Genomic DNA, 27,458 nt, shown 5'->3' on the forward strand with positions numbered 1-27,458 from the left:
CTCCGTTACACAAGCATAAACTTGGAGAGGAATCATTCTACAATCTTTTTAACCTTTATTTCCAGCAAAGTCCTGCATTCCCCTTACTTAAATGCTACATTTCATTCTATTAGATGCGATTGTCATCATTTTATCCGTTTTGGGTGAGTTTTCTTTGTTGACCCATTCCTTTCGCTTCCGCCTTTACTTTGCGGTTTAATTTTGTTCACGATGTATTCTTTGACATTTGTGTTTTAACAGTTTCAACACACAATTTTTTATTAATACAAAAATTTTAATAGTAAGGTATCAACAGACAGTCTTTTTATGTGGTATTGTATCCATACTGTCCAATTTGGCTTCCTGTTTTCTGAAGCTTGGAAAAAAAAATGAACATCCTGTTTTTGAGTTAGTAATTTAAAATTGCGACGTAGCTTTTAATAGATGTTGTGTATGGTACCGTTTAACTGTTGTTTGTTCGTATTTTCACTGCATAGCACAGGTTTGAAATCTATTAAGATTTTATATTATATTAGATTTTGGGCCTCCAAAATTGATTCAGGTTTATGCTTCGGAGATTCTTTATTAACCTCATGTTTTTATCTTTTCATTCAAAAACAAAGTCCGCCCACAAATGATTATTTTCTTCCTATCAATTCTCAAGTTTGGTGATGGACGAGAATCTGAGTCAACCAAGCGACGAGGACCAAGCGGTATTGCGAGAAGACAGCACAAGACGGAGACGAAGAAAAGCCATCATGTCGTCCTCCTGCTCCTCCATGGATCACGTTTCTGTGGAGTTTGTCCTCCCTACAACAGCTCGAGGCGGGGACAGCCCCCATACCTTGCAACTGGAGGTTGCCGCAAACTGGACAGTGGAACAGGTTCTTGTTTATATTTCCTCTCAAATGTCCTTTGACGTGGTTTCCAAAATCTCTGCTCCTAGGTGAAGGCTCAAGTGTGGCTCAGTGCTGTAACGTCCAACTGCTGTCCAGAATTCTACTGCCGCTTTTCACCTGACCACTGCATCCTGCTTTACCAGAAGAAAGGGACCACGTGCGAGATTTATGACAAGCACCAAGTATTTCAGACTCTAGACTGCGTACGATACTGGAGAGGTTTGTTTGCAAAAAAATTTCATTACCGATTCCCAATTTTAATGTGTTCAACAATTCAGTCATCATAGCTTAGAACTGAACTGAAGCATGTGCATCGGAATAAGATATGAAATTAGACTTGTCCAGACTGTAGGGCACACTCATAAACCTTAAATTGGCCCGAAATTTAAACGGGCACCTTATGATCTGGTGTGCTTCATATGCTGACAAACTCGATGATGTGTTACCATAATTGTGGCATTATTGATGAGTTGATTTCACTGATCACAATTGGCAAAGGCAATCGAATCGGGTTTCAAGGTTAAGAACACCGAATTCTACATGGTTGGTTGTTCACAATCATATTACAGTGAATGCAACTGGAAGCGAAAATTTGATCGCCATGGAGGGACTGCCGCAATCTGTATACTAGATCAGTGTTTCTCAACCTTTTTTGAGCCAACGCACATTATTTTATTAAAAAAAATCCCCACGAAACACCACCAGCTGAAAATATGAAAAAATAGGCTTAGATTAACAATATGTGTTTTTTAACATGGAAGGATGATGTTATATTATAACGTCTTGAATAGGAATGAAATAAATGCAAAGAATAAAGCGTTTTATAATCTTTCATATTTATACTTAATCAGTGTGAAACGTAGGCCTGCTTGGATGAACACAGAGCGAATATCCTGGCAGAAACCAAAGAAAGACAGACCAGGAGCACTTCCTCCTCAGCTCTCACTCTTTAATTAAGGAAAAGGGAATTATATACCTGCTGCTGCTGCTATTGCTCTGGAATGGAAGAGTATTACATTAATACTCTGCAAGGTGCTAAACCGCACACGGACACAAATTGGACAATTTCCCAAGGCATTACTTATAATGGTTTGCTGCAGCACAGTGGCTGAGAAACACTGCACTAGATCACTCAGGATACAGATGATAGGGAAAGGCATCAGGGCTTATCTCATTATCACACTGTTGTTGGTCACAGTACCAGATATGTTAGAATAGACAGAATGTTGTTTCATTTTTTTTCAGCTTAAACTAAGCAGCGTAAGTGACGAAAGTTTTGAATACGTGCGGCCATGTGCTTATTTATGTCTGTTCGGACAACCGAATTACTTTCCACAATGCCGTTCCCCTTATTCAGTTCAGACCGACTAAATCACTTCCCACAATGCCCTTATTGTAATTCAGTTAAGAATGTCATGCGCTTCGTAATGACTTTGCGAGGTGGCTGTACCATGGGCCGGTTTAATGTTAGAATATTTTCATAGCCTGGCCCAATAATGCCAAACAATTTGGCACTGGACTAAAAGTAATGTGAGGATGAGATAAGACATAATACTTTTTTGTTTTATTTTTACGTTTTAAACTTTATTCTTTAAATGCAGATACATTTCCATACAAAAATCTTACAGCAATGTTGCGTAAACAGTGCCCTCAAACTGTACAACAAACCAAAATACCATCTATCCATCCATTATCTGCACCGCTTATCCTCAGTAGGGTCCGGGGGCGCTGGAGACCATCCCAGCTATCTTCGGGCAGTGGGCAGGGGACACCCTGAACTGGTTGCCAGCCAGTCGCAGGGCACACACAGGGACAGACAATTTGCTCGCTCATTCACACCTAGGGACAATTTGGACCGGCCAATTAACCTAACATGCATGTTTTTGGAATGTGGGAGGAAACCGGAGTGCCTGGAGGAAACTCACACAAGCATGGGGAGAACATGCAAACTCCACACAGGAGGTTTGATAAAGTTAAAAAACAACAAAAACATGCCATTCCACGCATCGTCTGTTAACCTAGTGGGGTTTTGGGGTTTTTAAGGGTTATTGATCTATCTTCGTTATTCATCATCCATTATCCGTAATCGGTCAGTTCATAATACGCTACAAAGCCAAGGAGCCGGGACTCTTACTCTCAGCCAAAAGGCTAAGCTAAGGTCCTAGCCCTAAAGCCTTGCTGCGATCATCGCGAATGCACCGTTCCCGGAGGTACTGCAATACCGGGCCGATGCGTGGAGTGGACAGAGCAAGCTCTTATGTTTTTTTTAACAGACCTACCGCAATCTAGTAGATAAGATATGGCATACTCCATGCGCGATCTGGCTTCGATTCCCTAGCAGTTACTCTAATTGGAATTCCATGCGCCTTATAAGTCCAATGTCCATTATACATGAAAAAAGTATCACAGATGACTATTTTTGGGTTGTGGGCCTTACAATCTGGTGCGCTTTATAGTGCAGAAAATAAAGTACTAGTTAATTTTGGCTTCTGCCATCTAGTGAAAAATTATTGATGAGCGTAGATGAGTTTTAGCATGATAAAGTAACTGTCTTTCTTGATATCTTTTTGACAGCTTTGAAGAAGGACTTGGGTCGTATCAAGCTGGTGCTCCGCCCACAGCCCTCAGACGAGACTCTTCGCTACCAGCGTTACCTAAACTATTTGATCGGCTATGATGTGACTGACGTTAGCAACGTGCACGACGACGAGCTTGAGTTCACCCGCCGGAAACTGTTTTCGCCGCGCCGCATTGAGGTTTTGGACCGAGACCCAAAGCTTTACTCCATGGACCCATGGGTGACTCACAAAATAATGCCGGAGCATGTGCTAGGGAAGGTAAGTTTGGATTTCCCTCATCTTTTTCTCTAAACAGGGTATATTAGGGGAAATGAAGGACAGGCAGCTTATATTTCTTAAACTGTAATTTACCAAGCACAGCAAAAAATATTTTTAGGGGGGTTGGTTTAACAGAGGCCTAGGCTTCTGTACATGTACAGGACTGTCTTGTAAAATTAGCAATAAAAAAAAAAACACCCCAAAAAGTCATACATTCTGGATCTATAACAAATCAACTGAAATATGGCAAGCCTTTTATTATTTCAATTTTGCTGATTATGGTAAAAACTCAAATAATCTACCTCAAATCTAAGAATATCATGAAAAAGTATACTAGTAGGGTGTAAGCCATAATCAGCAATATTAAAATGATAAATATATTGAAGTATTTCAGTTAATTTGCAATAAATCCAGACTTTATGACATGTCATTTTCTTTTTTTTTTTATTGCATTACACAAAATAAGTACTGAAGTCCCTAGTTTATCGCGAGCAATGGGTACCAGATTCCATCCGGCGATATGCGTAAATCTGCAAAGCAGGAATAGTCGAATAGGTATGATGCAAGGCAGCCACACTGGTGCAGTTCATTTTATGTGGAAAGAAAGAAAAAAAATCTGCAATATTAAACTAAAAAAAGGCTTAAATATTGCAGCTGATTTGTAATGCATCCAGAATGAAGGACATTTTTGTGATTTGAAATGCATTCCAGAAAATATCTTAATTTTCCGAGACAGTGCAGTATTTAGCATTTTAAAAGATTTACTAGTTGGTCAAAGAAAACCCTCTAACCCACCTAAAGCCGCTGTTACTGTATTAAGCCAAAATAATAATTGATGAAGCTTGCTGTTTCCCTCTAAAATCAATTAATAGGTAATCAGTCATTTCATTTTTTACAATTTGAACTTTTTGCTTGAAAATGTGCTGGTTTTATTAAGACAAATTATTTGTAGTTGTAAATAGTTATTAGCATTTGCTTTTATTTGAAAAAGGTCGTATTCATTGTATAAAGCAGTTCGCCATTTGAATATTTTTAGTCTATATCGTGGGCCGCTAAAAAAAAGATTATCGGACTGCAAAAGGTTCCAGGACTACAGCGTGGATACGTTTCAATACTAATTAAAATTATAATCGGTTTTCAGTTGTGTCTGTTCTTAATAAAGCTTTAGAGGAGTGAAGAAGTATCTGTCAAACGGGTCAAAAAATCCAAAAGTACAAATACATGGGACTCAAACCCTTTTTATTTTTTTTAATGTTTTACTTAAAACAAGTTGACACAGAATGAAATATTTACATTTTAAATCCTGCAGTCTGCATTTTAGCCAGTTTTATCATCTTCAGAATGTGTTTTCTGTAAAAACCAACTGTTGCCAATTTTGTTGTAAGTGCAGGTTATCGATGTTAATCTTTTGCTTGTTTCCTTTTATTAAGTCTCACGTGTGTACAGATACTGAGGTAGAATTTAAAGTGTTTTCGTAATTTGTGTTCCTTTTTGGGTTTATCATCTTTGCAATTTCTACTGTGAGAACAGATTGTTTATGATATTTATAGTTGTAATTTTTAAACACATAATTATAACAATAAATCCCATTTGATACTGTAGACAGTTACATTGCTTTACTGTAATTTGTGTGTCACTTCAGACTGTAAGTATTTTTAAGGTTTAGTTTTAGAGTATATTACTCCTCTTAGGTTATCAACGGCTACATTTTGGTGGTAATCCACATCCTCTCATCAAGTCAGACTGTCAAAGTGTCTATCGATGACACACCAGCACAGGTATGATTAAATAGCCCGCTTCAAGGTCTTGATATTCTTAATCTCAATTCACATTTTTTCCCCAACCGTTCAGGTTTTGTCTGGCTTTTTCTCCAAAACTGCAAATAAAAGAGCCTTGCTGGGCATCCCAGACAGCACATGCGAGACAGACTTTGTGCTACGCGTTTGTGGCAGGTTTGTTTAAATTGAGTCAGAAAAGCAAATTGTTGAGATTATGAGTGCTTTTTTAATATATATTTAACAGGGAGGAATTCCTGTTTGGAGATAAACCACTACGCAACTTCAACTGGATCCGTCAGTGTCTGAAAAAAGGCGAGGATATCCACCTGGTTTTGGAGAAGTTCCCGGATCTTGAACTGGATCTAGTCCATGAAGAGGACTGGGCCCAGGTGGACGATTGCACTGGTGTTGCAGGTAATGTCGCACTCCTCCATTTTTGGAGTGACTGGTTTTTGGAATTATTGTGGTATTTTTACCTTCTCCAAGGCACGCATGAGCAGCTGACCATCGACAAAAAGGACCACGAACGAGTGTTCACACTGTCCCTGTGGGATTGTGACAGGAAGTTCCGGGTGAAGGTGCTGGGAATCGACATCCCCACTCTTCCCAAAGTTCCAGATTTTGTGGTGTTCATTGAGGCTAGTATCTTTCACAGTCAGCAGCTTCTTGCCCAGGTAAATACATTACAGTGGGACCTCGCTACTTCGCGGTTCGACGTTCGCGGATTCAGAGCTTCGCGGTCTGTAATGGTAAAAAAAATATATATATATAATTTTTTTTTTGAAGGGGCGTCGCTACTTTTTGCAGGAATACCCCTCGGCCGATGACCCTAGCACGGCGCGCCGTTCTCGTTTCCCGGTGTTGTGCCCAAATCCGACTCCCGTACAGAATCCTCCCCCCCTCACGTGAACACGCATTCTGCTGCGCTTCCGACAAAAGCGATCGTATTCTATATAATACGCTTATTGAAACCATAAAGCGAGCTAATTAAAATAATTGGGCGATCGTAGTCTATATAATGCGTTTATTTAAACAATAAAGCGCGATCATATTCGACAAAATGCGTTTGTTTATGCGGATGAAAAAGTCACCAACGCGATGGCTCTACATGGCGCTACACGGCCCTCGATGGGGGGGAAAGGGGTAGGGGGGACCTGTGGGGGTTAGGGGGCGGTGAAGTGGAAGCCGCGTGGACCCAGCAGTGGCACCCGTGGGCTACCAGTACAGTCAGTACGGCCAGAGTAAGTGGAGAGCCTTCCCGGCTTAGCATGGTGCTCGTGGCGCACGTTAAAGCTCGTGTTTGCTGACGGGATCTCAAAGACTATTATGCATTACGGCGGTGAAGCGGGAGCGCACCAAAACCGCGCGCCGGTGTTGTGCCCAAATCCGACTCCCGTACAAAATCCTCCCCCCCTCGCGTGAACACGCATTCTGCTGCGCTTCCGACAGGCCGTCGCGGTGTCGTGGGTTAGGGGCTCGCTCACGAATAATAAGGATAAGCGGTGCAGATAATGAGATGAGATGAGATTTTTTTTTTTTTTTTTTGAAGGGGCGTTGCTACTTCTCAGATTTTCAGTTTTTGCGGGTGGTTTTGGTCCCCATTAACCGGGTCTAAAAAATAATAATTAAAAAAAAATAAAAATATATATATATATTATTATTTTTTATTTTTTTGAAGGTGCGCCACTACTTCGCGGATTTTCACTTATCGCGGGTGGTTTGGGTCCCAATTAACCGCGATAACCGAGGTCTTACTGTACTGTAATTAATCATTATTACGGTTAATGGGGAACAGAATCTCCTGTGATATGCAAAAATCTGTGAGGCTGAGGTTGTGTACTACAAAGCATGTAATAGCAAGGGATTACAGTATGTGTTACATAAAATACATGAACCTCATTGAGAGAAAATGTTGCTCATTCAAAGTATATTTTGTATTATTTTTAGAAATTGTATATTTTTACTTGGAAAATAAATAAAAAGAAAACATACACTTAAATTAAGCAAAATTGCCTTATCCAGCAGATGGTAAATTATTTTGCTTATTTTAAGAAATATTTTTTTTATCACGAAGCACGAAAAAAAATCTTGAAATGAGTGAAACGATTTCTTATGTGCTGGATGAGAACATTTTGTTTCTTTAAAGTCTAATTTTCTGACAATCAGGTAATTTTTATTTTAAACTAAAGTAAATTATTTTAGAAAAGTTCATATTGCCTTTGTTTTTTACCTAAGGAGAGGACAACTCCCAAAGCTTTCAATGAAGAAGTTTTGTGGAACTGCTGGTTAGAGTTTAATATTAAAATTAAGGACCTGCCAAAAGGCTCTCGACTCAACCTCCAGGTAAAAAATATTTTATTTTATTTTTGTCCAATTGTTATAATAATTTTTTTTTATTTTTTTTTTTTTGCTGCTGTCGTGGAAAAAAAACATTTTCTCCAAAATTTGTTTTTTTCTAGTAAGATGATTAACACCATTGTCCCACTTCAAAATTACACTTTGAGGTTTTTAAAATGTTTACGTTTGAAATTGACAGATTTAGGAAATGATTAATCTCAGCGTAACTTTTTAATAAACCATTCAGGGACATTTTTAGATAATACATTGAAAAAAACGCAACTTGAACTTTGGATGTAAACTTTTGATCACAATAGTAATATATACTGGAATATTTGCTAAAATTTTGCACTCTATTTTTTAATTTAATTTTTAAGACAAATGTTTCAATTTGGGAATTATATTTTTCCTTACCATTATTATGTATTTAATAGCTCAACAAGCAAACGAGCGACATGATGTGTTACTTTTCAGATTTTTTTTAACTGTTAGAAATGGAAATGAATAAGCTCATATTTTTGTCTGTTTAAGCCTGTGATTGAGTTTCTTCCTTAAATTAGCACATGTGGCTTTTAATTAGGTGTGCTCTGTAGTCTGGAATCTACTGTACCTACACAGATGAAGTTTAGTTACTCAGCCGATCACGGGAAGAAAGCAAAGATGGTCAACAATGGTATGCTTTTTTGCAAAGATAAATTCGGGCAATTTAAGTGTGACCCAACATACTGGTTGAACAGCACTGCCTTAAAGGGATACCCTTAAAAACCTTAAAGGGATACCCAAATTGTAAAACATACAAAATATGAGAAAAAAGGACATGTTTTTTTGCATATAATATGTGTATATGTATGCATATTTATCTTGTTGCCGTATTCCAATTATTTTACAAGATAATGCATTTTGAAGACAGCGTGGCTCATCTTTGACTTTCTCAGCTGTAACGTCATGCCAACACCAGCACCATATTCACCATATTAGTTTGACTGTTAATTAGTCAAAGAGTTTTTTAAACCGGGTTTTGGTAGTTTCTGTAGTGAATGCTGAGGCGTTGTTTTGCAGGTGGGTGTAGCAATGGTAAAACAAATGGCAAGCAGCCAAAATGGGGCAAATTAGTAAAAATAACATGTTGATAAAAAGGGCTAACCGGGACTAATTGACGAAAAAACGCGAAGTTGGCCGACCGATAACATGCCATAAGCAGCCCTGATCACCGGGAGCCAACAACAAAAAATATCCACTACAACAAACAACAAACTTAGCCATAAGTATACCAAAATAACCATGGCAGGCTAGCTGAAGGCTAACCGGGATCGACCTTCAGAAAAATGGGAAGTTGGCCAACTGAAATTATGCAGTAAGAAGCCCGGGAACCTACAGAAAAAAATGGCCACGGCAACAAACACGAATTCAGCTGGGGAAAAAAAAACAGGCACAGCAGGCTATCCAGATAGCTGACTTCTAACGGGGCTTACCTGGAACAAACAACTTTGGGAAAAAATCTACCGGTCGCTGTACTCAATGGCAGCTAAACTTACTTCATGCAGCTCTTAAAAATGAAATGAAAATGAAATGATCTGCATTTATATAGCGCTTTTCAAGTCAATGACTTCCCAAAGCGCTTTACAACGTGCTCCACATTTCCCAATAGCGGCCTTGCAGCCATGTAAGGCGCTAACCTGCTTATTGGGGGTATTAGGGGTTCAGTGTCTTACCCAAGGACACTTCGACATGTAACACGGACGAGCCAGGATTCGAACTGAGATCCCTTGATCCCAAGACGAGCGCTCTACCTCCTGAGCTACTGCCGATCCTCACACTCACCTTGGACAAAATTGTCAGAAGTCCCCTGCGACAAAGTTAGTTTCTTCAAAGTTAGTAAAGTTATATATCTCCAATCAGAAATGAGCGCTACGCAATTACTTTTGACTACAATCGCCCTCTGTTTATCACCAGGACCCGCCATTGTTGTGAGTCTTTGCTTTCATCTGGTAACGTCACAGCTCTACAGGATGTGCCAAATATTGTCAAATTTTAAGACTAAATTTCTCTAATCCCCAGGCGCATGAAATTTTTTGCAACGTATCTGCATGATCGTATGGAGTAACACCACACTTTCTGTGCCTTAATAAAAAAAATTGGTCTTTTAGAATCCCCTTAAAGAACAAAGAATATATCGCTTACAAAGGTCCATTTAATTCCCTTCTACCTTGTATGTATGACCATCCACTTTCTTCCCAGGTGGTGTGCAGGAAACAACCCCAGACTCCAACCTCCAAAGGCTCTTCCTCCCAAGATAACACCTCAGCACCCAGAAGTCACGATGGTAAGTCTGTCTTAAATCCTGCTCAACCTCCACAAAGCCAGCCAGTTTCAACCATCCTGGTGCCTTCTATCAAGGCAAAACAAAGCTCTTGTACTACGTCAACCTGCTGCTGATCGACCACCGCTCGCTTCTGCGACAGGGAGAGTTTGTTCTCCACATGTGGAAAATGCCCGAAAAGAGCGAGGAGTGTGGCAGCGGGAGCTTCAACGCCGATAAGCTGACGTCCGCCACCAATCCCGACAAGTCTTTGTCAATGGCTGTGGCCATTTTACTGGATAAGTACTGCTACCCTGTGGTGCTCCCAAAGAGCCGCGATCAGAGTCAGGGCAGCAATCCTGTAGAAGATGTTGATGTAAACAGGTCGTCTCCGAGGGAGATGCCCAACCACCTGAAGAAACAGTTTGGTGCCATTGTGGCTACGGACCCTTTGCATCCTTTGAGTCCAGAGGACAAAGAGTTTTTGTGGCATTTCAGACAAGAGTGTATGCGTGACCCCAGGTACTATTACCAGATAGAAAACGTCGAAACACTCTCATTCAATTAACAGTTTTTTGCTAAAATATTAAAACACTTAGATGACTCCCTTGGTTCATCAACTTAAGACACCTTTAAAGTGTATAGCTGTTGATGGCTCTTAAAAGTGGGGTGTGTCGTTCGAGGTGTCTTTAAAAAGTTAAAAGTTAAATATTTTATCCATTTAAGTATTTGTTAACAATGCTGAACTGAGTTCAAAGAGCCCTTATAATTTTTTTCCATTCATCCATTTTATTCTGCCAATCCGGGGGTGGGTCGCGGGGCAGCAGCCTCTGGAGGGAAGCCCAGATCTACCTATCCCCATCTACCTCATCCAGTTTATCCGACGGGATCCCGAGGCGTTCCCAGGCCAGCCAAGATATGTGTGCTGGGTCATCCCTGGGGCCTCCTGTTGGTGGGACATGCCCATAACACTTCCCGAGGGAGGCATTCTTATCAGATGCCTGAGCCACCTTAACTTGCACGCGGAGGAGCAGTGGCTTTACACCGAGTCCTTTCCGGATGCCTGAGCTTCTCCCCTCATTTCTAAGGGAGAGCCCAACCACCCTAAGGAAGAAACTCATTTCAGCCACTTGTATCAGGGATTGGTTGATTCAGTCATGACCCACATTTCATGACCATATGTGAGGGTAGGAATCAGTAAATCGAGAGCTTTGCCTTTCGGCTCAGCTCCCTCTTCGCCACGACAGACTGGTACAGGAGACCCTATCCTGTCCTACCCTCACTTGTGACTAAGACCGCGAGATACTTCAACTCCTCCACCTGGGGCAGGATCTCATCCCGTACCCGGAAGGAGCATGCCACCCTTTTCTGGCTGAGTACCATAGTCTTGAACTTTGAGGTGCTGATCTTCATCCCGGCCGCTTCACACTCAGCTGCGAAACGCTCCAGTAAGAGCTGAAGATCACGGCCAGGGAAAGCCAACAGCACCACATCTTCTGCAAAAAGCAGAGATGCAAGTCCACAAAACACATGTAGACCGGATGGGCAAATATTTGAGCGCGTCCAAGAAATGCACGTAGTTACTCGGGTATCATGAATCAGCTAGCTGTGGCTGCAATGATGACACAAGCCAGGAGATGGCAGCAGTTCAAAAAATTTTACAGCTCCTTTAGTGTCTTAGCGCTTCATAGAAACCAACCATAGAGCTAAATTGGAAAGGGAAAAAACACCTGTGTAAGAAATGAGAGACAAACAATGTAGTGACAATAGACCAAGACAAGCCAACTCATTTATCTTTATGTGTTCGTTTAATTAGTTTTAATCTTGATTTGTTATTTATTTATATTTATTTTGGCTTTATTCATGAATTCATATCTTATCAGTTTTATATTTTATTTTACATCTATATCTACATTTATTCCTACATTTATTTTACTAGTATTTATTTTTACCTTGTCTTAAATGTTTTGCTTTTTTTTTTCCCATTTTAGTTATTTTTATTTATAAATTCTAATATTTTTTTCACATCTGTTTTTTATTCATATTTTTTTATATGAAGGTTTATCTTTATATTTGTATAATTAATACAATTAGAATTAAATTTTTACATTTTAAAGTATGCATTTCTTCATTTATTTAGGCATTTTTGGGCCTCTGTCATCAACTAGGGAGTTAAAGGGTAACTGTAATAAATTCCTGCCAGTTGTCACTGTATTGTGCAGTGCAACCCAAAACGAGTGCTACAAATAACAAAAAAGAGAATACTAGTGATGTGAATTTTTATTTAAAAAAAAAAAAATCATAGTTCGAGATTTGTGTATTTCTTTTGCATAGTGCAATCCATACCTAAGGTCGCCGCCATGTTTTTCTTGCTGCTTGCTGTGGATGGTTTTAATTTGCATTAGATAACATCGTCATCTATTTGTCAATTATTGCAGAATTGGGGTTTTAAGACTAAGATTTTACCTGCCCATTGCTCATGTACTGTACTTAAGTTATTAAAGCAACCTTCTCCCTGCCAGGGCTTATCCAAAGCTGCTGTCATCAGTCAGTTGGGCTAAACAAGAACACGTCATGACCACCCACCATCTATTGGAGTGCTGCACCGCTTGGGACAGCAGGTGTGACCATTTCCACTGAGGATGTCTGTTCTAGTTTTTCACTACTCCTGTTGGTGCCTGTCAGCGTTTTGGATGTTGGCTTGGCCATGCAGCTGCTCGACTGCCACTTTTCTGATGCTCAAGTTCGCTCTTTGGCTGTAAGGAAGTTGGACACGCTGGAGGACGATGATGTGCTGCGCTACCTTTTGCAGCTTGTCCAGGTCTGTTTACAGCCCCCTGACTGATAACATCACAAAAACACAATGAGCTTTTTTGATTTTTACCAACCTGCAGCCTTTTAGATCCTCTTTTGATGATGCAAACTAGGTCAAAACTATACAGCACCGATACTGCTCTAATTTGAAATAAATACCATATTTTCTGCACTATAAGGCTTATTGGATTATGAGGCGCACCGCCCTACAATAGTCTTTTGTGATGTATTTTTCATATACATGGTGCACTTGACTATAAGAAACATGGAATAAAACTACAGTAAGAGTTAGGGGTGCATGAAAAATAGATAAATGCATTTAAATAAATAAAAAAAATATTTAATAGAAGATAAATTCATATTATGACGTCTGGTTTCACCACTAAAATGAATGAATTCATTTAGGGCTGCAACAGCAATTCTATAAAATTGATTATTAAAAGCCTTGGCAACTCATTAGCTAATAGATTGGTGTTGCGTGGTTTATAAGCCACTCATTACGTTAATTTAATGCAAATAAGTGCGTTGGATTTTATTGTGAAGTGGTCCGGCAAAAAGCGCCTTGAGACTGTTTTAAATTTTTTTCATGAACATTGTATCATTACAATGGTACCATTGGAGCGTGGTTTCAAACCACAGTTGGTGTGAGACAAGGCTGCATTATCTCTCCAACTTTATTCAACATCTTAATGGAAAGGATCATGTCCGAAGCTCTGGAGCGACATGAAGGTACAGCCAGTATTTGGGGACACAATATCACTAACCTTCATTTTGATGACGATATTGCCGGATTGGTGGGAGACAAACAGAAACTGAGATCTGGTCAATCGCCAGCATCAAGCCAATATGGGATGGAAAACAGCATAGAAAAAGGAATGATCAACAATCCCCAAGGTATCACCACACACATCACCATCAGAAAGATAGAACCTATCACCAAATTAAAATATCTTGAAGCTTTCATATCAGAAGAGTGGTCAGAACCAGATATGATGGCCAGGATGGCCCAAACCACAGCTGAACTTGCCAGACTTAAACCCATCTGGAGGAATGAGAAAATAGTGAAATCAAAGTTATTTATTTACAGTATGTGTTCCTTTATTTATATGGTATTTATTTGTCGTTATTTATTTTTACATATGGCTGGAGACGTACTCCATACAAAAAAGAAACATATAATGAATTGTGTGTGTACAGGCTGTCAAATTTGAGCCATACCATGACAGTGCCCTCGTCAGATTCCTGCTCAAGAGAGCTCTGCGGGTAAGCAGGATTCAAAGTGAATCACAGTGAATCAAAAATACAAATCATTGTTTTTATTTGTATTCTTTTTTTTTCAGAGTAAACGTATCGGCCATTTCCTCTTCTGGTTCTTGCGCAGTGAAATCGCCCAGTCCAAGCATTACCAGCAGAGGTTTGCCGTCCTGCTAGAGGCCTACCTGCGAGGTTGTGGCGAGGCTATGTTGCAGGATTTTGGGAAACAGGTGAGCTGCAATTTCCATTTTCTCAGAAAAAAATAACAGCATGCAGTGATAACAATGCTGTATGCGTGTAACCGTTATATTAAAGGGACAGTTTGTAATATTTAGCCCCTCTAAAGAGACAAATAACTTACATTACATGCAATGTTCCATCTAATTTTCTACGGGTCTGAGCGTTCACACAAAGTCTGTGAGCAACGCTTGAAACAACAGTGAGCAACAGCAATCCCAAGTGTGGCAACTAAGTCATTATCAAACATGTCCAAAACTTGACCTCACGTTAAATTTTGCTGAGTTTCCGGGAATGCAAAAATGTTTTTCACTTTTGAATGAATTGACTAATGTATTATTGCAAAGGTTGTACGGCCTACAAACGTCATTTGTTTTTACAACAATTTTTTCACAAGATTTCAATTTTTTTTTCTGGTATCTTTTGTCGCATAATAACATTTTTGCGGGCTTATTTAGTCAGTTGCACGATACACAACTGTAATTAATCACATTTTTAGTGGAAGTACAATGTTGGCAACAAGATTGACTTGGTATAATTGGAAATTATTTGAATGCAACACAAACTTTTTCTTCTTTTTCCCTGTTTTTTTCTACTTTTTAAAAATTCCTTTAAGAAAAAATCTCATTGTGTTTATTTTTTCCGAGCTGTTACTTTTTTCTGTTTGTTCTCTATTTACTTTTTTCCTACATTTCTTTCTTTTCTTTTTTTTCTGGCTTTTTTCTAAATGTTTCCTTCTTTTTTCTCTTCCTTTTGTTTTCTTTTTTTCTCAGCTTTTCACTACTTTTTCATTTTGGTATTTTTTTCTTTTTTGTTCTATTCCCCTATTCCTTTAAGTCATTTTGTGCATAATTTTACATATTATTTCGTCATGTTGGGATTAAAGAAGCAAAACCAACCTGAAGAGCCGTTTAGGACCCGAAAGAGTTGGTTCCTTTTAGTGAGCCGAGCCAAAGAAGCCGGTTCTCGAAAAACTCTAAAAACTCACACATGCAGTTTAGAGGGAACATTGCGCTGGATAGATTTTCTTGTGCGCTGAGAATGTGCAGGCAGTGCGCGATTGCGCACGCGCGCAGCTTAGAGGGAACACTGATTACATGCGTCTTACCTAGCGGGAGCTGACATCATTGCATTCTTGCTGCTACGGTTACCCAAAAATCTGAAAATCTCCCGAGAGGGTGGGGTTAAAAATGAAAATAAAATGGTGCAGTTTAGTCACTTTGAGTCACTTTAGTTAGTGTTCTTCTTTGTGTTTTTAGCACTTAGTTTTAGTTGCATAACACAATACATCAACATCTAGTGGTCAAATGATACACACTGTCTATTTGACCTGTGAATCGCAGGTGGAGGTGACGGAAGCTCTGCAGAAAGTCACCCTCGAGATCAAGACCATGTCTCCCGACAAGTATGATGTCACAGCACAAGGTCAACACTTCACAAAATTCCTTTTTTTCTTTGCTCCAAAATGTGGGATTTTTTTTTTTTAGACCAACTTATTTTTCACAAACATTTTGGGGTATGAATCCTTCATTTGAAATTTATGTTTATGTTTATAAACCCTAACACCAAATGGTGTATGCATATATATAAATAAATATATATATATATATATATATATATATATATATATATATATATATATATATATATATATTATATTATTTCATTCAGGTACTAATAAAAACACAGTTTATATGGAAACTGGCCATACATATTTCAAAATAGATTTCTTTGCAAAAGCCAGTAATTCAAAATAGAGAATAGAGTCAAGTCAAGTCATTTTTATTTGTATAGCCCTTAATCACAATTAGTCTCTAAGGGCTTCACAAGTTATTACACATAAGAAGTTTAGGTTACTCGTATGCTATAGAGTAGAAGTGATTTTTAAGCCTAGATTTAAACATTTCCACCGAGGTTGCAGATCGGATCTCAGGGGGAAGAGCATTCCACAACACCGGTGCGCGGATGGAGAACGCTCTCGAACCAGCGGAACACTTCTTGGCTCTTGGGATCACCAGAAGACCGGCGCTCTCGGAACGAAGGCTTTGGGCCGGGAATAGGGGGAGATGAGATCTGAAAGATATGAGGGGGAAAGTCCATGTATGATTTTGTATAATACTAAGAGAACTTTGAAATCACATCTAAGGCTAACTGGGAGCCAATGCAGGTTAGCCAAAATCGGTGTTATGTGATCGTACTTTTTTGTCCTTGTTAGAAGCCTCGCTGCAGCATTTTGTACCAGCTGAAGACTCTTGAGTCTGGTCATCGGAAGACCAGAAAGTAGTGCATTACAGTAGTCGAGACGGGAGGTAACAAACGCGTGAATTATGATTGCCGCATCCGACTGAGAAAGTATAGGACGAATTTTAGCAATGTTACGGAGATGGAAGAAAGCGGTTCTAGTAATTTTCTTCACATGTGTTTGAAAGGACAGATCGGGGTCGAAAATGACACCTAAATTTTTAAGTGAGTCGCTCTGTGTGATGTGGCAATTGTCTATGTTCACAGCGGTTTTAGAGAATAAGTCACGGGACTTAGATGGACCAATAACTAACATTTCAGTCTTTTCAGAGTTAAGACGCAGGAAATTGAGTGACATCCACTCTTTTATCTCAGTGAGGCAGGCCTCCAAATTTCCACAGTTTAGTGTGGCAGATTCCTTCATCGGGAGATAGAGTTGAGTGTCATCTGCGTAGCAATGGAAACTGATATTATACTTGCGAATAATATCACCTAGTGGAAGCATATAAATTCTGAAGAGAAGGGGGCCAAGCACTGAACCCTGCGGAACACCACAAGTAACACTAAATGGCTCAGATGTCAATTCGCCATATTTAACGCAGTGTGTCCTATCTGAGAGGTAGGATCTGAACCATAATAGGACGTTTCCTGAGAGACCAATCCATTTTTCCAACCGTTCTAGCAAGATATTATGGTCCACTGTGTCAAATGCAGCACTAAGGTCCAGCAGCAGCAAAAGTGATGATGCGCCCGAGTCCATTGCCCGTAGGAGATCATTGGTTACCTTAATCAGAGCTGTCTCAGTAGAGTGGTTAGCCCTGAATCCTGATTGCATTGATTCAAAGATATTGTTCTCGGACATGAAATCATTCAGCTGCTGTGCCACTACTTTTTCAAGTATTTTAGAAAGAAACGGTAGGTTTGACACAGGTCTATAATTACATAAGTTTTCTGGATCAAGGTTGGGTCGTTTCAGTGTGGGTTTAATGACGGCGGACTTAAAAGCAGCTGGAACTACCCCTGAGGAGAGTGATATGTTTAAAATATTTAGAACCGAAGGTTCAAGAACGCCAAAGAGACCTTTAATAAGTGAACCTGGAAACGGGTCGAACCGGCAAGTCGTCGGTTTGGCCGTATTCACCATCTGTTTAAGATTATCGAGTGACAGTTCACTAAAACGGGACAAAATACCTGGACAGCCACCGTGTCGTGCATCTATAGATTTGAGTGCTTTAGTATGTGTTGAATTAATACTGTCTTTAGCAATTTCTTCCTGTATGCTTTGGATCTTCTTAGTAAAGAAGACCATTATGTCGTGGGCAGAATGAGTAGGTTCCTCTTCTTTTTTTTGTGCCTGGTCATGTCCTTATTTGTCTGTGTGTGACTGATAGGAATGTTTAGAGGAGCATCTCTGATTGTTTTGTCGGTCTGTCTTTTGCGTCTGTCTCTTTTGATCTCTCCTTCAATCATTCTTGTCTCTTCTGACCAAATTTAGTCTTGTCTGTCTGTTGGTCTCGTCTTTTCTGTTCTTGTCTCATCATTTTTGGTCTCGTTCAATTGGCATTCTTGTATGGTCTGGTCTTTTCTCATCTGGCCTCATCCGTTCTCGTCTTGTCTCATCTGGCTTTCGGTTTTATTCCATTTGTGTTTGTCTGGTCTTGTGTTGTCTTTTCTCTCAGTCAGTCCTGATTCCTCAGTCTTGTCTTGTCTCATCAGTCATTCTATCTCTTCTCCTCTGTTCTTGTCTGTCAGTCTGTTGGCTTTTTTTTGGTCTCCTCTCCTCGGGTCTCTCCTGGTTTCATCTGTCTGTCGCCCTCATCGGGTCTCATCTTTTAGTTTTGTCTCATCTCTTCTGGCCTCATCTGATCTCGTCTGGTTTCATTTGTCTGTTGGTCTTGTCTGGTCTTGTCTGTTGGTCTGGTCTCATTTAACTTGGTCACATCTGGTCTCGTCTGTTTTTTTTTCATGCCAGTCTTGTTTTGTCTGTCATACAGTCTCATCTAGTCTGGTCTCGTCTGCCTGTCAGTTTTGTCTGGTTTTGTTTCAGTTTGCCTGTTTATCTGCTGTACAAATACATTTGATTTCATTTTAATTTGCTTTGCAGTGGTAAGTCAGATGCGTCAAAAACTGGAGACACTCCAGTTGTCGGGCCTTCCTCAAGGATTTCGGGTCCCTTATGATCCTGGACTTAGAGTTGGAGGACTGATGGTAATTGAAACGCAGACTCTGCAGACTGATGTGATTCCTGAGTGAAATTTATTTTTGTGGTGGTTCAGATTGAGCAGTGCAAAGTAATGGCGTCCAAGAAAAAGCCACTGTGGCTGCAGTTTAAAAGGGCCGACCCCACGACCCTGTCCAAGGACCCCATTGGGATCATCTTCAAGCACGGGGATGACCTCAGGCAGGACATGCTCATTTTGCAGGTCCTTTTCTTCTAGTAAAGTAGTTGTAAAAGAGCACAAATTGCCACCTCAATTTAGCTACGGTAAACACATCATTCTACAGCGCTGATATACTTATTTTTTCCTGACAGATTTTGTTGATTATGCAGTCCATCTGGGAGACAGAATGTCTAGACCTATGTCTTTTGCCTTATGGTTGCATCTCTACCGGGAACAGAATAGGTCAGTTACATATTAAACTATTATATTACATTTTATATTTCACCTTTTTTAAATTTAACTTTTTTTTCAGGTATGATCGAGATCGTAAGAGATGCCACCACCATCGCCAACATCCAACAGAGTGTCGTTGGGAGCACCGGAGCCTTCAAAGATGAAATCCTGCATCAGTGGCTGCGAGACAAGTGTGTGAGTGAGGAGAAGGTATTGGAGGATTTTAATAATTTTTTTCCTAAATTCACACCTTTTTTTCATGATCGTCTGGGCAAATAAGATTGTTTCATTGTTTTTAAAGGATATTAAAATGAAAAACGATTCCTGTGTGTTACAGATCTTTTTTTTCTATGTTGAGGAGTTGTTTAAAGGAAGTAGAATGAAAACATAAGACAGGAAAAGGATGTGTGCTTTGGTGTTTTCCTGTCAAACACATAACTTATACTATTTTTAGCTGCGTCACCTGCACCCAATGTGATTTAAAAGTTCTGGTTTTTTTTATATTCACTTGGCCCAATTTGTTTCTGTATGTGAGAAAAGTACTTTTTTTCCAGTTCCAGCAGGCTGTGGAAAGGTTTTTGCATTCATGCGGTGGTTACTGCGTGGCAACCTATGTGCTCGGAATCGGCGATCGGCACAACGACAACATCATGATCACCGAATCTGGTAAGCGTGCGTTTCCCTTTGACGCCTTTACCACAATGAAAATGTCGCCACTGCCTCAGGGAATCTCTTCCACATTGATTTTGGTCACATCTTGGGGAACTACAAGAGCTTCATGGGGATCAGTAAGGAGTGGGTTCCTTTTGTCCTCACGCCGGATTTCCTCTATGTCATGGGAACGTCTGGAAAGAAAAGCAGCCCCAATTTCCAGAAGTTTCAGGTACCAAAAGAAGAAGCAAGTTATCATTAAATCTGTGCGTAATTACCAGGTAATTACCTGTTCTCTGTATCAGGATGTTTGTGTGAAAGCTTACCTTGCTCTTCGGCACCACACCAACCTGCTCATCATCCTTTTCTCCATGATGCTGATGACTGGTATGATGTCCTTCTATACTTTACCGACTTTAGAGCGAACCCTGCAGTATCAAAAAATACAGTCTGATGAAAAAGTTGGGACACCCCTGATTATTTTCCATTGTTAATCATTGGTTGTTCAGATCAGCCATTTCAGTTAACTGTATCACAAGGCAGACAGATACAATGTTTAATAAGTGAAATGAGGTTTATAGGTTTCACAGAAAGGTTGCAATACTGCAATTACTTACATAAGTAGGCAGGTGCATATATGTGGGCACTGCAACTAATGATTAAGTATATAGCTCCATTTGCAGAAATAACATCCTGTAAATGCTTCCTGTAGGGTTGTTTGGGTTGAGTTCATTGTTCTCACCTCTGTTTATCTGAGATTTTTCTTGGCCTGCCACACAGAGCCTTAACTAGAACTGTACCTGTGGGCTTCTATTTCCTCACGGGGTTTCTCACATTGGAAACTGACAGTGGATATTTCTGAGATAGCTTGTTGTATTTGTCTCCTTAACCATGATGTTTAACAATCATTGTTTTAGGTCATTTGACAGTTATTTTGAGGCTCCCATGTTGCCACTCTTTTGAAAAAAATATAAAGGGGTGAACAACTTGCAACCTGCCATCTTGGATACCTTTTCTTATTATTGTCTTAGCCTGTGTTTTTGTGTTCCAATAATTAGTGCAAAAAGTATTCAAACATAAAAAACAAGGGTGCCGAAGTGTATTCACCTGCCTACTTTTGTTTAATTATTGCCCACTTTCTGTAACTTCTATAAACTTAATTTTACTTCTCAAATTCCACTTTGTCTGTCTGCTATAGGATATTTATTCTGAAATTGCTGATCCAAACAATCAATTTTTTGTAAAGGAAAATTTTGAAAGTGATCAGGGCTGCCCAAGCTTTTTCATACAGCTGCAAATTTAAAAAAACATTAATGAGAATGCATAAATATCATGATTTTATCCTATAATTGTGCTTCTGGTGGGGTAACTTTGGTGACCAGGAACAGTATAATATCATGCTTGTAATAAAAAATACTTTTCTTGGCCTATGATAAATGGAAGACAAAACCTGCCAAAATAGACACAAATGTAGGTCAAAACAAAAATTACCTAAAATAAGAGCAATTAAAGAGGCTGTTCAGTATTTAGAACTCTCCTAAGTCATTTGGAACTCTTCTAGGTCAAAGTCATGATCACAGCCTCATTCAGCGCGTGCATTTCTTAGACGCGCTAGAATAAACTCTTCCTTTTTCATTTCTTGGGGGTTTAGGTTGGCGTTTGGGCTGTACTCGAAGCTGGACTTTTCTTACTTTTACCATTTTCATGCTACACTGACAATTTGAAATAAATTTTCAAAAACACTCTCCAGTCATCCCCTAACCTGTATTCCTCGAACCTAATGTATTACGCCCCAAACAGCTGGCTAAAAGTATCAAAAACCCTATGGACGCAGTGGAAAATAAAGCTAAAGGGCTCTTCGAACTCAGTTGGGCATTGTTAAAATACACCTTAAAGAGAATATAATTGACTTCCAACTTTTTAAGGAACAGGGTTCGTACAGCAGCTTGAAAACATTGAAAGTGACTAAATTTTAAGGTTGTTTTTTTTTTTCAAGTTCATGAAAATGTTTTTGTGAGAAGTGCTTGAAATTCTTGCCAAATGATGTTTTCTGCTGTCTGACTCGAGAGACCACGAATTAGGGAAAAAATAAATCATAAAATGGGCTTCATAAAATGCCGCTGCTATTGCGTTTCTCTGTATTGCGTTGTCATGTGAAGCATCATAGGTGAATTAGGAAAGGTGCATCAGAACAGGTAAATGGCACCAAAATGCCAATGCTAAGGCTCTGCTCATAAAATCTGCTAAAAGCAATGCAGAAAAAGCCGAAACTAAAAGCCAACTGTACCGCCTTTCAAAATCAAACAGATTCAGAAGAGTAGATAAATAAACAGAAAAATCTTGGCACTTTTAAGAAAAAAATTGACAGAAAAGAACAAGGAACTGAATGATGCACATTTGAGTTCGAATTAATTTGCCCTTTAGACTTACCTTGATGTCCAGTTAAGTTAAGTTGATGTACCTTCTGTTAATATGGAACCGTTTTGTTAATAAATGAGTTAATGTTATTAAACAAGTGGGTGTTCATTCAAAAGTGTGTGAATTCATATCACATTATGCAATTTACGAGGAGAAACTTTGGCATGAATCAATCAATAGCTCTACCGTTTGACATCATCGAGTGCTGTTCATAATAGAAATAACAAGAACATTTGATACAGCATGAACCAAACAGAGGCAGCAGCAAACACTAAAGAAATGAGGAACAGTTTCATTTTTATTCCCCTTTCAGCCTCTGGTTCAATATTTGATTTAGGATGTGCCAAATTGTCTGTTTTTTTTTTCCTACAGGCCGCACTCAGTCACCTCAAACATCAGGTCTAAAGGTTGATTTATACCGGATTTCGTCTCCTGGACAAATTGGAAAATTGGCCTTGAAAATGATTGAAAATTTCATTAATATTTGGCCAGGAAAAAAAGTTAACCCTGTAAGGAAATCTCAAACAACGCACCATATCTCTGAAAACTAAAATGAATCCAATGTAACTTATCTGCAGCAGTAAATAAATACATATGTGGTCAGCCATTTTATCTACGGATTGACATGTAATTTTTTTCTATATCTATTTTTTTTTGTATTTTCCATTTTTGGTATTTTTTTAAACTTTATTTTGATTATTATTCAGATATATTTTTTTAATGCAAGCATAATGGCCGTGCATTGCTTAGCTTAGTGTTGCCCGTCATTCTACTTGGGTGAGGTTGATGGGTCTGTGGTTTGTTGAAAAAGCACCAGATAGCCACTAGGAAGTGCCAAAGAGCCGCTTGCAGTTCCAGTGCCGCTTGTACACGGAAGCAGATGTTTAGTAATTCTGTTGGTATTTATTGGGAATGCCTTGACACAAAAGCTAGCTAAAAACACTCCCAGAAGTCTAAACAACAAAGTTTCGCTGGATTTGGAGCTTAGATGCCACATACAAACACACACAGGAACGCAAATTGGGCTTTATATGCCAGTACAACTCTGAGTCCTGCCACGTGCAAAGGTTTGCTGATGACACTGCGATCGTGGGATGTATCAGAAGTGGGCAGGAGGAGGAGTACAGGAAACTGATTCAGGACTTTGTCCAATGGAGCGACGCAAACCACCTGCACCTGAACACCACCAAGACCAGGGAGATGGTGGTGGACGTCAGGAGAACTAAAACTCACCCGGTTCCTGTAACCATCAAAGGAGAAGGTGTAGAATTTGTCCAGACCTACAAATACCTGGGTGTGCAGCTGGACAACAAACTGCACTGGACTGCCAACACAGAAGCTCTATGGAGGAAAAGTCAAAGTCGACTTTACTTCTTCAGAAGGTTGGCCTCCTTCAACATCTGCAAAAAGCTCCTGAAAATATTCTACGAGACTGTTGTGGCAAGCGCCCTCTTCTATGCGGCAGCGTGTTGGGGAGGCAGCGTCAAGAAGAAGGATGCCTCTCGTCTCAATAAACTGGCGAGGAAAGCGAGGTCTGTTGTGGGCACAGAGCTCGACAGCCTGACAACAGTAGCTGAGAGACGGGCACTGAAAAAGCTGCAGTCAATCATGGACAATTCATCACATCCACTACACAGCATTATATCCAGACAGAAGAGCAGCTTCAGCGACAGACTGCTGTCATGGTCTTGTACCACGGACAGACTGAAAAGATCTTTTCTTCCTCATGCCATGAGGCTCTTTAACTCCACCCTGCGGAGTAAAGGCCCACATTAAACCACACCCCCTACATTGCATATAACCATACTTTTATTGCAGTGTGTATTTTATGTAGCACTATTTAAATACTCTATACAACACGCTGCAGTGGGTATTAGCACGTCACATTGGGTATTTGTATATTGTATTCCTTTTGCTTTATTATTGTATTGTTCTCAGCGAAGGGATGCTGCTGGAAATGTGAATTTCCCTGCGGGGATGAATAAAGTATCTAGCTAGCTAGCTAGCTAGCTAGCTAGTTAAGAATTGTAATTAATAATATATTACAGTTTTTTTACAGGTATTACATTTGATTTGTTCTGCATTGTCATTCCCTAGGCATGCCCCAACTGACCAGCAAAGAAGATATTGAGTACATTCGCGAGGCGCTCACCGTTGGCCAAAGCGACGAGGAGGCACAGCGCCACCTACTGGACCAAATTGAGATCTGCCGTGAAAAAGGTTGGATGGTGCAGATCAACTGGTTTGTTCACCTGGTGCTCGGGATCAAGCAGGGGGTTGAGAAACGATCTGCGTGATTGCAGTTCACTACCAGGTTAAAAGTGACAACTTACGTGAAAGACAATCATGAACAAAGAAAGTTTGACCTGGATCTGTGAACTCATTTAGTGCCAGACGTTTTTCTTAACCCGGAAGTGCCGATGCCAGTCAATTTCTGCCATTTTGACTCCTTTTTAAAGGCCCACACGAAATGCTCTATTCCTATATAGGCGTAGGACACAGCTTTAACCCTTATCTTTCATAAGAATAAAATTATCCTTCTCGCGTTTACCATTGTGTTGTAAACAACAGTTAAATATTGCTATTTTCTTGAAAATACTTCTGAGAAAAACGTTGTTTTGCATTTCAAGCAGAACTTTCACTAGGGTGCTTTTTTTTTTTACATTATTTTGTGATACCTCCATTATCTAAACAATACTTTCCATAAACACAATGGCACTTTGTTTGCAAAATAACATTTTATTACAAGTACACAGAACCTATGCTTTAACGATGTATGAACTTTACAAGAACATGTCGTCCCCTGATGTTTCCGGTGAAGTGATCACATGACTCGGGTTGTCATGTCGAACGCAAATGTGCATTTGTGGGCACAACACTGGTGCCCACACACTGCCTTAAAGGAAAGAAACTAGGCACTAAGGCTCAGTTCACATTGCAGGGAAATCAGATGTTTTTGCACAGACTCTACATGTATAGGTCTGAACAGCACAAATCCGCTTTTTTCACACCAGACCCAGACCACTTTCATGTGTGGTCTTAAATCCAATACATATTCGAGCTATTGGAATACAAATTCTGTGTGAAAGTTCAAGGCGGATTCATGCGACCTGCACGTCATCGAGAGACAGGAGAAAGTGAAGAACTCAACAACGATGGCAGATGAAAACCCGTAAAGCATTCAATGGGGAAAAAGTAAGGTTTAGAATTTAATTAATATTTGTGGGGACAACTCTATTCCCCCTCTGGTAGCACAATAACTTTAATACTGCCCGATACGCTCCGCCGTTAAGCATCCACTGGGCGCATGTGACTTCATGTGTTCTCCTTTGCGCATGTGGGAGTCTTGTGGCATTCACACAGGAGATCTCATACAAGAGGCATTGTTTTTTTTTTCATCTGCATTGAACAATACAGCGGCATCTAGTGGTCAAATGTTACTCACAGTCCCTTTAAATTGAAATGTGACTAAAAATGATTTTTCTCGGCCTCATGACTGTTCTGCTATATTGTCTATGACTTCATTTTCTTGACTTTTACTCAAAAAACCTGCTTTTATTGATGAAGAGTATTATTATTTTTTTAACTGTTTTTGCTTTATGTACCCCAGAACTTCACCTGTGTCACGAAAAGATTCCCCAAAAAACAAACATTGTTTTCCATTTTATTTATTCGGCTTGTGCTTTATACTTTTTTATAGTAATTTCATTTTGATTGTGTTTTTGTCAGTATGTTATTTTTCCTTTTTTTTTTTCACCCTTTTTTTTTTTACATTTTTTTTTTCATCTACATTCTCAATTTTTTTGATGAGAGTATTATTAGCTACATTGATTCTATTTTATATTGTCATTCCATCTAAAAGTTTTAAATAGTGTCTGATATAAGACTTTTTTTTAATTTAATGTTTTTTATATTATTACGTTGTAAATTTTTATTAACATTTAATCTCCATGGTGTTTTGGTCAATCTCAGATTTTTACTTCTTTTCCCCATTTTGTTTTTTTTTTAAATTTTATTTATTCTATGCTATTCCAATATTGTTGCAAATGTAGTAAATTTTCTTTTTCTTTTTATTATCTTTTATTTAATCTCAAATCTTCAATATTATCGTTGATCTTCAATTGTATTTTAATTCTATTTCAATTGATGTTTTTTCCATCTTAAATCACCAATATTATCTTTACAAATTCAAATGTATTTTTATCTATTTTTCATTATTTATAAAATCATCACTATTGTTATACACAGCAGTACATTCTGAATATTGCTCTTTTTTTCTGAAGTGTCCAGATGAGTATGCTTTGTGAGTCAAAATAATTATGCACTGTATTGTATATTTCATCTTTCTTGACATTTAGGCAAAATAAACCAGATTGTCTGCGTAGAGAACAAATCTCATCCTTGTATTTTTTTTAACTCTTCTTTGAAAAAAAGGTAAGGTATTTTTTGTTGGCAAAATTCATAATCAAATTCATAAACAGTAATAAGTTCATACTATTTTTTTTTTAAATTGCTTTTTTTATTGTTTTATCAAACCTCCTCTGCCAACTCCCCTTTAAAAAAGATGAGGTCCCCCTATCCAAACCTTATAAACTACCGCAAATTCCGGACTTTAGAGCGCACCTGATTATAAGCCACACCCACCACATTTTAAGAGGATAACCGCTCTTGTACTTACACAAGCCGCACCTGTATATAAGCCGCATGCGCCCACATTAAAACATGTAACACAATCACAAAATCAACCCAAACCCGATTTTGAGTCCCGCGATTGTAACTAAATATAAAGTACCGTATTTTCCGCACTATAGGGCGCACCGGGTTAAAGCGCGCACCCCAAAAAATAGTTTTTGGTCCTATATCTTCCATAGATAAGGCGCACCGGATTATAAGGCGCTACAATGGGAACGTCGACAAAACAGTCAGATGATTCAGTCAAACTGATTACCCCCTTAACATTCCCAAAGCTTGCAAAGAAGCAAATACGTGTCGTAGACACGTGCGGATGCGGTGTCCGTACGATGTCACTCAAATGCATCATTTCAAATATCATTCGGAAGGTTAAAGTCTTGGGATTCAAGAAATGGCAACCATTCCTT

General features: G+C 39.2%; 1 protein-coding gene across 2 annotated transcripts; it reads left to right on the plus strand.

Annotated features, from left to right (window-relative positions):
* Positions 1-26,746, plus strand: pik3cg (phosphatidylinositol-4,5-bisphosphate 3-kinase, catalytic subunit gamma). 2 transcript variants are annotated; one of them, XM_088347777.1, is made up of 24 exons: positions 1-143; positions 644-863; positions 926-1,097; positions 3,453-3,715; positions 5,407-5,493; positions 5,567-5,667; positions 5,738-5,907; positions 5,980-6,167; positions 7,729-7,836; positions 10,069-10,153; positions 10,228-10,651; positions 12,652-12,750; positions 12,815-12,950; positions 14,141-14,206; positions 14,284-14,427; positions 15,778-15,859; positions 18,780-18,883; positions 18,952-19,098; positions 19,209-19,299; positions 19,370-19,500; positions 19,845-19,956; positions 20,016-20,173; positions 20,247-20,328; positions 24,457-26,746. In XM_088347777.1, exons 2-24 carry the CDS (start codon positions 651-653, stop codon positions 24,654-24,656), a joined length of 3,363 nt encoding a protein of 1,120 aa, XP_088203903.1. In that variant the 5' UTR covers positions 1-143; positions 644-650; the 3' UTR covers positions 24,657-26,746. The 2 variants fall into 2 exon arrangements, with proteins under 2 accessions (XP_088203903.1, XP_088203904.1); XM_088347778.1 differs by having other exon boundaries at positions 644-836.
* Positions 26,747-27,458: the final 712 nt, after the last annotated feature.

The sequence above is a fragment of the Urocampus carinirostris genome, chromosome 11 (genome assembly GCF_059441175.1).
Source record: "Urocampus carinirostris isolate Australia breed hairy pipefish chromosome 11, RoL_Ucar_1.0, whole genome shotgun sequence".
In the NCBI taxonomy this organism is placed as follows: Eukaryota; Metazoa; Chordata; class Actinopteri; order Syngnathiformes; family Syngnathidae; genus Urocampus; species Urocampus carinirostris.

What these genes read in the sequence shown, in the direction of transcription:
- pik3cg (XM_088347777.1), top strand. Translation starts at nt 651, where the DNA reads ATGGACGAGAATCTGAGTCAACCAAGCGACGAGGACCAAGCGGTATTG. An exon ending in GTGCTACGCGTTTGTGGCAG is followed by an intron (nt 5,668 to 5,737) that starts GTTTGTTTAAAT and finishes TATATTTAACAG; the next exon opens with GGAGGAATTCCTGTTTGGAG. An exon ending in TGCAGGATTTTGGGAAACAG is followed by an intron (nt 14,428 to 15,777) that starts GTGAGCTGCAAT and finishes TGTGAATCGCAG; the next exon opens with GTGGAGGTGACGGAAGCTCT.